Here is a 10,467-nt window from a genome sequence, read left to right as displayed (position 1 = left end):
TACATGGATTTATTGTGATGGTGTAGACTATATTACATGGATTTATTGTGATGGTGTAGACTATATTACATGGATTTATCGTGATGGTGTAGAATATATTACATGGATTTATTAAGACTTTTTAAAATGTAGATGTACCAAAGGTCTGCATCGGTGTCTTGTTGGCTGTGTGTGGAAGCCAGAAGATGCTAAATGTGTTTATGTTAATTAACGGTCAATTACCGTGAGACCGGCAGTTATTTCCTTGTCAATAACCGGCTGACAACATTTCATGACCATCAGCCCTAGGCCCTCTGCAGTCAAAAACACGATGTTCCTGTGTTTAATATATACAGTATTTATATACCATGAGGTTAGAATAACACTGTGAAAAGAGCAGTTTGAAAAGACTACCTGAAAATTCTGACCGTTTTGGTAGGACAAGAGTTTTGGGTAAATTAGTTAATAGACCAATAAGAAAGAGTTCCAAACCTCTCTGCCAATAACAGCTATTTTTCAGTTTCCCCCTCCCCACTCACACGACTTCCAGACAGTTGTTGCTTGAGAAATTACTATTTGCTATGAAGCAAATGTTTGTTTTTGTTGTTGTTGACCATTTTAATTGAAAAACAAATCAAAGTAAGATACTTAATTGTTACCCAGAAATGATTTGACATCGAGATAAAAAAAACCCAGCTGGAATTGACCTTTTATTGGTTCATCGTTTACTTCATCTTGTTCGGTAACTTCTGCACTGGATGGATGGATAGATAGAGGGATGGATAGATAGATAGAGGGATGGATGTGAACACTCAGTCTGTGAATGACACTTCTGTCAATCTCTGAAGGAATTGCACTTTGTCTGTTTGTCTGTCTGTCTGTCTGTCTGTCTGTCTGTCTGTCTGTCTGTCTGTCTGTCTGTCTGTCTGTCTGTCAGTCTGCAGCTAGCCGTCGGTCATGCAGTCTCTGGGTCCAGTTCTGACTTGATCCAGCTCGTCATTCTTTGATCTGCAGAGAAAATACACAAAACCAAGACTAGGTTAAAATCTTGAACTCTAAAGTTTACGGAAACCATATCCTTCACAACAGGCAGGTGAACTGCCTGTAACTCCAGCAGGTTTGGTCTGTTCTGTCTGCTCAGATAGAACATTAGGGTTCTATCCCAAATGGGGCCCTATTCCCTATGTAGTGCACTACTTTATACCAGAGCCCTATTCCCTATATAGTACACTACTTTAGACCAGAGCCCTATTCCCTATATAGTGCACTACTTTAGACCAGGACCCTATTCCCTATATAGTACACTACTTTAGACCAGAGCCCTATTCCCTATATAGTGCACTACTTTAGACCAGAGCCCTATTCCCTATATAGGGAATAGGTTCCCGTTTGAGACAAAAGCCTACAATGTAGATATATTTTCCTCAGGTAGGAAGAGGAGAAGGCCGGAGCCTGGTTACCTCGGTGACGACCCCGGCAGCGATGGTTGACCCTACATATCTCAGCATGAAGCGTCCCAGCTCCTTGAAGTCCTTATAGAGCTCCAACGCCACGGGCCTCTGGGTCTGGATCTCCACCATCGCGTTCATACCCTTACCCAGACACCTACACAACATTAAATAAACATTTATACAACATTCACATTCTTTCCCAACACTAAGGGTGTAACGGTTCACCAAACCCATGATTCGGTACGTATTGACGTTTTGTGGGGTAGTTTTGGGGGGTCACGGATCGGCTTTGGTACATCGGGAAAATTACAATGTTCCTGGCATTGTCTGTTGTGACAGGATTGTTAAGTTGGGTCAAGTTTCCACTCGGGTGCTGCGTTCGTAACCATGTGGGAGGTGGGAATTCACCCGTTTTGAAGTCGTAACTACCAGCATTCATGTGATTTGAACTCTTTGAGAAACGCAGATTGACTAATGGCCAACAAGCTACAACTAAAAGTACGGCAAATTATTACGTTCAAAAAAGAGGATTGCTTTTTATAAATGTTTTCAACGGCTGTTATAGAGGCCATTACCTTAGTAGGTCACAGAGGTCACCATGTAGAAGAAGCTCAAGGATGATGGGAGCTCATGTTTTCCCCACTAGTACTACCAGTTGGAGGGCCATTGAAATAGATTCAATTCATCTCCCAGTGTCTTTTGGAAAGCAGACTGAACCAGGATTTTGCCTGTGCTTAGCGCCATTCTGTTTATTTTTTATCCTGAAAAACTAACGTCCTTAAACAATCACACACATACCCATAACATGATGCAGCCATCACTATGCTTGAAAATATGAAGAGTTGTACTCAGTAATGTGTTCTATTGAATTTTGTCCAAAACATACTTTGTATTCCCGGACAAAAAGTGAATTGCTTTGCCACATTTTTTTCAGTATTAATTTAGTGCCTTGTTGCAAACAGGATGTATGTTTTGGAATATTTTTTTATTCTGTACAGGCTTCCTTCTTTTCACTCTTTCACCAATAGCTGCCCTGCTTTGTGAGGCAAACCTGGAAAACCTCCCTGGTCTTTGAGGTTGAATTTGTGTTTGAAAGCATCTTTCCCTCGATCCTGACTAGTCCCACAGTTGCTGAAAAACATCCCCACAGTATGATGCTGCCACCACCATGCTTCACCGTAGAGATGGTGCCAGGTTTCCTCCAGACGTGACACTTGGCATTCAGGCCAAAGAGTTCAATCTTGGTTTCATCAGACCAGAGACTCTTGTTTCTCATGGTCGGAGAGTCCTTTAGGTGCCTTTTTGGCAAACTCCAAGAGGGCTGTCGTGTGCCTTTTACTGAGGAGTGGCTTCTTTTTGGCCACTCTACCATAAAGGCCTGATTGGTGGAGTGCTGCAGAGATGGGTTGTCCATCTGGAAGGTTCTCCCATCTCCACAGAGGAACTCCGGAGCTCTGTCAGAGTGACCATCGGTCACCTCCCTGACCAAGGCCCTTCTCCCCCGATTGTTCAGTTTGGCCGGCGGCCAGCTCTAGGAAGAGTCTCGGTGGTTCCAAACGTCTTCCATTTAAGAATGATGGAGGCCACTGTGTTCTTTGGGACCTTCAATGATAAAGAAATTTTTTGGTACCCTTCCCCAGATATGCGCCTCCACACAATCATGTCTTGGAGCTCTACAGACAATTCCTTCGACCTCATAGCTTGGTTTTTGCTCTGACATGCACTGTCAACTGTGGGACCTAATATAGACAGGTGTGTGCCTTTCCAAATCATGTCCAATCAACTGAATTTACCACCGGTGGACTCCAGTCAAGTTGTAGAAACATCTCAAGGATGATCAACGGAAACAGGATGCACCCGAGTTCAATTTTGAGTCTCATAGCAAAAGGTCTGAATAATGAATACTGATGTAAATCTAAATAAGCTGATATGATTTTTTTTTTTTAAATAAATTTGCTAAATCTTGTAAAAACCTGTTTTTTCGATTAATCATTATGAGGCATTGTGTGTAGATTGATGAGAGGGGTCTGAATACTTTCCGAATGCACTGATCGGGTACTACCTGTTTACTGAAATGGGTTCCAGATTTCGCAACGTGGCTCGAGAAATTGGACGAGGCGCTGAAAACCTAAACTATCCTCAACCACTGAGAATGGGAGCATACCCGCGGCTATAAACAAGACAGATACGTTGCTTTGTTTTTCTTTTTTTACTATCTCTCCTTCTTTGGCCCGGTCAGAATCAGCTGCCAAGGTACGGTTGTGTTGTTTCTGTGTGTTTTCGTCGATATACTGGGGTGATGAAGTGATGGCAGCTGCTATTCTCGTTGAGCGACGACATACCACGTCTTATCCACCGCTCTTGTCCATCTCTACTGTGAACCCAACATGTTCCCAAACTACAGATTATAACAATGGATCCTCAGATTCTGGTTTAATTGACCCCACCATTGTACAGAACTAGTTCCCTCACAAAAGGACAGTTTGAAATGTGCCAATTAAGAATCTCTATAACGGGTACGTAGGCTCTAGTTGTTTTAACAGAAGAGTCTGAAACATTTTCAGCTCAGTATGTAGCTTCGGCTGTAGCCTGTAGGCATTGTGTTTTCATTTGATAAATATCTATTTAAGGAATTCATTCGGGTTCCACAGTGAGGAACCGAGGTCCCTGTACCGAACAGTTCGGTACGAATACATGTTCCCGTTTACAACCCAACCAAATACACAATGTTAGTGCAATGTTTACTGCATTTTTAAAATTTTATTTTACCTTTATTTAACTAGGCAAGTCAGTTAAGAACAAATTCTTATTTTCAGTGACGGCCTAGGAACAGTGGGTTAACTGCCTTGTTCAGGGGCAGAATGACAGATTTTGTACCTTGTCAGCCCGGGGATTTGAACTTGCAACCTTCCGGTTACTAGTCCAACACTCTAACCACTAGGCTACCCTGCCGCCCCTCCACTCTAACCACTAGGCTACCCTGCCGCCCCTCCACTCTAACCACTAGGCTACCCTGCCGCCCCTCCACTCTAACCACTAGGCTACCCTACCGCCCCTCCACTCTAACCACTAGGCTACCCTGCCACCACTCCACTCTAACCACTAGGCTACCTGCCGCCCCTCCACTCTAACCACTAGGCTACCCTACCGCCCCTCCACTCTAACCACTAGGCTACCCTACCGCCTCTACACTCTAACCACTAGGCTACCCTACCGCCTCTACACTCTAACCACTAGGCTACCCTGCCGCCCCTCCACTCTAACCACTAGGCTACCTACCACCCCTCCACTCTAACCACTAGGCTACCTACCACCCCTCCACTCTAACCACTAGGCTACCCTACCGCCTCTACACTCTAACCACTAGGCTACCCTACCGCCTCTACACTCTAACCACTAGGCTACCCTGCCGCCCCTCCACTCTAACCACTAGGCTACCTACCGCCTCTACACTCTAACCACTAGGCTACCCTACCACCCCTACACTCTAACCACTAGGCTACCTGCCGCCCCTCCACTCTAACCACTAGGCTACCCTACAACCCCTCCACTCTAACCACTAGGCTACCTGCCGCCCCTCCACTCTAACCACTAGGCTACCCTGCCACCCCTCCACTCTAACCACTAGGCTACCTACCACCACTCCACTCTAACCACTAGGCTAACCTGTCGTATCACAACATTGAAGACATATTTCGGGAGAGTTGATCCTTGATCCTGAGACTACAGAACTGCATTGACATAAAAAGGTAGAATCAGACGTAGGGATATCGGGCCGATTTCCTCAGCAACAAAACCGCGTGATAAGCGAGGCCAAAACTTCTCTTCTTCTATGGTCCCTCAGAATGAAGCAGCTTCATCATCTATGAAGACTTCACCTTGATACTCACTTGGGTTTCTTCTTGAGCACCTCTCCGCTGCTCTTGTGCAGAACGCTGACCAGCTTCCTAATGGTGGCCGGTTCACTGATCGTCTGGTAGTGCAACACAACCTACGCACAGAACACACACTTAGAACCACACACTTCACACACTGAACCACACACTTAGAACCACACACTTCACACACAGACAATATTCTTAAATCTACTTAGAACCACCCATGGAACACAGATTGTGTGTGTACTCACGGGGAAGCCCTGCGTGATGGGGACCTCTATGTTGAAGAGCAGGACTCTGGCCCTGAAGCGGGAACACGCTCTGATTGGCTCCTTAATGTCACAGAACACACAGCCCACACTGGAGGAGAGATTATAGACACTGAGTGGACAAAACATTAAGAACAGCTGCTCTTTCCATGACATTACCAGACCAGGTGAATCCAGGTGAATGCTATGATCCCTTATTGATGTCACTTGTTAAATCCACTTCAATCAGTGTAGATGAAGGGGAGGAGACATGTAGATGAAGGGGAGGAGACATGTAGATGAAGGGGAGGAGACATGTAGATGAAGGGGAGGAGACGTGTAGATGAAGGGGAGGAGACGTGTAGATGAAGGGGAGGAGACGTGGAGACGTGTAGATGAAGGGGAGGAGCCGTGTAGATGAAGGGGAGGAGACGTGTAGATGAAGGGGAGGAGACGTGTAGATGAAGGGGAGGAGAGTGTAGATGAAGGGGAGGAGACGTGTAGATGAAGGGGAGGAGACGTGTAGATGAAGGGGAGGAGACGTGTAGATGAAGGGGAGGAGACATGTAGATGAAGGGGAGGAGACGTGTAGATGAAGGGGAGGAGACATGTAGATGAAGGGGAGGAGACAGTTTCAATAATTATTTTTAAGCCTTGAGACATGGATTGTGTCTGTGTCATTCAGAGGGTGAAAGGTCAAGACTAAATATTTAAGTGTCTTTGAACTGTGTATGGTGGTAGGTGCCAGGCACACTGGTTTGTGTCAAGAACTGCAACGCTGCTGGGTTTTTCACACTCAACAGTTTCTCTGTGTGTGATCAAGAATGATCCACCACCCAAAGGACATTCAGCCAACTAGACACAACTGTGGGAAGCATTAGAGTCAACTTGGGCCAGCATCCCTGTGGAACGCTTTCAACACCTTGTAGAGTCCATACAGCCACGCAGATCAAACATTACAGGGATAGAAACACACAGAGAACAATTATTATCATTTCACTGATTAGGGGTTAGAGGTTAGGGGTTAGAGGTTAGGGCTGTATACTCACTTGATCTGATTAGAGGTTAGAGATTAGGGCTGTATACTCACTTGATCTGATTAGAGGTTAGGGGTTAGAGATTAGGGCTGTATACTCACTTGATCTGATTAGAGGTTAGAGGTTAGGGGTTAGAGGTTAGGGCTGTATACTCACTTGATCTGATTAGAGGTTAGAGATTAGGGCTGTATACTCACTTGATCTGATTAGAGGTTAGAGATTAGGGCTGTATACTCACTTGATCTGATTAGAGGTTAGAGATTAGGGCTGTATACTCACTTGATCTTGATGATGACCAGTGGGGCAGGGTTAGAGGTTAAGGTTTAGGTTCTATACTTAATCTAGATGCTGCCCATGCCAGTGGGTTAGAGGTCACGTGTTAAGGTTAGAGGTCACGTGTGAAGGTTAGAGGTCACGTGTGAAGGTTAGAGGTCACGTGTTAAGGTTAGAGGTCACGTTTTAAGGTTAGAGGTCACGTGTTAAGGTTAGAGGTCACGTGTTAAGGTTAGCGTTTATGTTATATACACTGCTCAAAAAAATAAAGGGAACACTTAAACAACACAATGTAACTCCAAGTCAATCACACTTCTGTGAAATCAAACTGTCCACTTAGGAAGCAACACTGATTGACAATAAATTTCACACGCTGTTGTGCAAATGGAATAGACAACAGGTGGAAATGATAGGCAATTAGCAAGACACCCCCAATAAAGGAGTGGTTCTGCAGGTGGTGACCACAGACCACTTCTCAGTTCCTATGCTTCCTGGCTGATGTTTTGGTCACTTTTGAATGCTGGCAGTGCTTTCACTCTAGTGGTAGCATGAGACGGAGTCTACAACCCACACAAGTGGCTCAGGTAGTGCAGCTCATCCAGGATGGCACATCAATGCGAGCTGTGGCAAGATTTGCTGTGTCTGTCAGCGTAGTGTCCAGAGCATGGAGGCGCTACCAGGAGACAGGCCAGTACATCAGGAGACGTGGAGGAGGCCGTAGGAGGGCAACAACCCAGCAGCAGGACCGCTACCTCCGCCTTTGTGCAAGGAGGAGCACTGCCAGAGCCCTGCAAAATGACCTCCAGCAGGCCACAAATGTGCATGTGTCTGCTCAAATGGTCAGAAACAGACTCCATGAGGGTGGTATGAGGGCCCGACGTCCACAGGTGAGGGTTGTGCTTACAGCCCAACACCGTGCAGAACGTTTGGCATTTGCCAGAGAACACCAAGATTGGCAAATTCGCCACTGGCGCCCTGTGCTCTTCACAGATGAAAGCAGGTTCACACTGAGCACGTGTGACAGACGTGACAGAGTCTGGAGACGCCGTGGAGAACGTTCTGCTGCCTGCAACATCCTCCAGCATGACCGGTTTGGCGGTGGGTCAGTCATGGTGTGGGGTGGCATTTCTTTGGGGGGGGCCGCACAGCCCTCCATGTGCTCGCCAGAGGTAGCCTGACTGCCAGTAGGTACTGAGATGAGATCCTCAGACCCCTTGTGAGACCATATGCTGGTGCGGTTGGCCCTGGGTTCCTCCTAATGCAAGACAATGCTAGAACTCATGTGGCTGGAGTGTGTCATCAGTTCCTGCAAGAGGAAGGCATTGATGCTATGGACTGGCCCGCCCGTTCCCCAGACCTGAATCCAATTGAGCACATCTGGGACATCATGTCTCGCTCCATCCACCAACGCCACGTTGCACCACAGACTGTCCAGGAGTTGGCGGATGCTTTAGTCCTGGTCTGGGAGGAGATCCCTAAGGAGACCATCCCCCACCTCATCAGGAGCATGCCCAGGCGTTGTAGGGAGGTCATACAGGCACGAGGAGGCCACACACACTACTGAGCCTCATTTTGACTTGTTTTAAGGACATTACATCAAAGTTGGATCAGCCTGTAGTGTGGTTTTCCACTTTAATTTTGAGTGTGACTCCAAATCCAGACCTCCATGGGTTGATACATTTGATTTCCATTGATCATTTCTGTGTGATTTTGTTGTCAGCACATTCAACTATGTAAAGAAAAAAGTATTTAATAAGAATATTTCATTCATTCAGATCTAGGATGTTATTTTAGTGTTCCCTTTATTTTTTTGAGCAGTATATATATATATATGTATATCTATGTTAGAGGTTAGGGGTTAGGTTCTATACTTGATCTAGATGCTGTCCATGCCAGTGGGTTTGGGTTAGGGGTTAGAGGTTAGGGGTTAGGTTCTATACTTAATCTTGATGATGTCCATGCCAGTGGGTTTGGGTTAGGGGTTAGGGGTTAGGTTCTATACTTGATCTTGATGATGTCCATGCCAGTGGGTTTGGGTTAGGGGTTAGGTTCTATACTTGATCTTGATGCTGTCCATGCCAGTGGGTTTGGGTTAGGGGTTAGAGGTTAGGTTCTATACTTGATCTTGATGATGTCCATGCCAGTGGGTTTGGGTTAGGGGTTAGAGGTTAGGTTCTATACTTGATCTTGATGATGTCCATGCCAGTGGGTTTGGGTTAGGGGTTAGGGGTTAGAGGTTAGGTTATATACTAACTTAATCTTGATGATGTCCATGCCAGTGGGTTTGGGTTAGGGGTTAGAGGTTAGGTTATATACTAACTTAATCTTGATGATGTCCATGCCAGTGGGTTTGGGTTAGGGGTTAGAGGTTAGGTTATATACTAACTTAATCTTGATGATGTCCATGCCAGTGGGTTTGGGTTAGAGGTTAGGTTATATACTAACTTAATCTTGATGATGTCCATGCCAGTGGGTTTGGGTTAGGGGTTAGAGGTTAGGTTATATACTAACTTAATCTTGATGATGTCCATGCCAGTGGGTTTGGGTTAGGGGTTAGAGGTTAGGGGTTAGAGGTTAGGGGTTAGAGGTTATATACTAACTTAATCTTGATGATGTCCATGCCAGTGGGTTTGGGTTAGGGGTTAGAGGTTAGGGGTTAGAGGTTAGGGGTTATATACTAACTTAATCTTGATGATGTCCATGCCAGTGGGTTAGGGGTTAGGGGTTAGAGGTTAGGGGTTAGAGGTTATATACTAACTTAATCTTGATGATGTCCATGCCAGTGGGTTTGGGTTAGGGGTTAGAGGTTAGGGGTTAGAGGTTATATACTAACTTAATCTTGATGATGTCCATGCCAGTGACGGTCAGACTAACATGATCTCCTGCTGCTGCCCAGTCCAGAGGATCATCGTGGAGAGAGATGCCTACACAGAGACAATACAGAGACAGACAGATAGGGAGAGAGACAGAGAGAGACAGAGAGGGAGAGAGAGAGAGAGACAGAGAGGGAGAGAGAGAGAGACACAGAGAGGGAGAGAGAGAGAGACACAGAGAGGGAGAGAGAGAGAGACACAGAGAGGGAGAGAGAGAGAGAGACAGAGAGGGAGAGAGAGAGAGAGAGAGAGAGAGAGAGAGAGAGAGAGAGAGACAGAGAGAGACAGAGAGGGAGAGAGAGAGAGAGAGAGAGAGGGAGAGAGAGAGAGCGAGAGAGGGAGAGAGAGGGGGAGAGAGAGGGGGAGAGAGAGAGCGAGAGACAGAGAGGGAGAGAGAGAGAGACACAGAGAGGGAGAGAGAGAGAGCGAGAGAGGGAGAGAGAGGGGGAGAGAGACAGAGAGAGACAGAGAGGGAGAGGGAGAGAGAGAGAGAGACAGAGAGAGAGAGAGGGGGGAGAGAGAGAGAGACAGAGAGAGGGAGAGAGAGAGAGACACAGAGAGGGAGAGAGAGAGAGACACAGAGAGGGAGAGAGAGAGAGACACAGAGAGACAGAGAGGGAGAGAGAGAGAGACACAGATAGGGAGAGAGACAGAGAGAGACAGAGAGGGAGAGAGAGAGAGACAGAGAGAGGGAGAGAGAGAGAGACACAGAGAGGGAGAGAGAGAGA

The 10,467-nt window shown here is 46.3% G+C and overlaps 1 protein-coding gene across 2 annotated transcripts in view; it reads right to left on the bottom strand.

Annotated features, from left to right (window-relative positions):
- Window positions 1-676: 676 nt before the first annotated feature.
- LOC115124220 (HBS1-like protein) overlaps window positions 677-10,467 on the bottom strand; it is a 94,368-nt gene continuing 84,577 nt past the window's right edge. For both annotated transcript variants that reach the window (XM_065008546.1, XM_065008547.1), the window contains 5 exons: window positions 9,700-9,790; window positions 5,560-5,668; window positions 5,321-5,421; window positions 1,440-1,584; window positions 677-987 (listed from right to left, as the gene is read on the bottom strand). In XM_065008546.1, the coding sequence (XP_064864618.1) occupies window positions 976-987; window positions 1,440-1,584; window positions 5,321-5,421; window positions 5,560-5,668; window positions 9,700-9,790 (458 nt within the window). In that variant the 3' untranslated portion in view covers window positions 677-975. The remainder of the gene's footprint in view (window positions 988-1,439; window positions 1,585-5,320; window positions 5,422-5,559; window positions 5,669-9,699; window positions 9,791-10,467) is intronic.

This window comes from Oncorhynchus nerka, linkage group LG24 (genome assembly GCF_034236695.1).
Source record: "Oncorhynchus nerka isolate Pitt River linkage group LG24, Oner_Uvic_2.0, whole genome shotgun sequence".
NCBI lineage: Eukaryota > Metazoa > Chordata > Actinopteri > Salmoniformes > Salmonidae > Oncorhynchus > Oncorhynchus nerka.
This window is presented reverse-complemented; position numbering and strand designations above follow the sequence as displayed.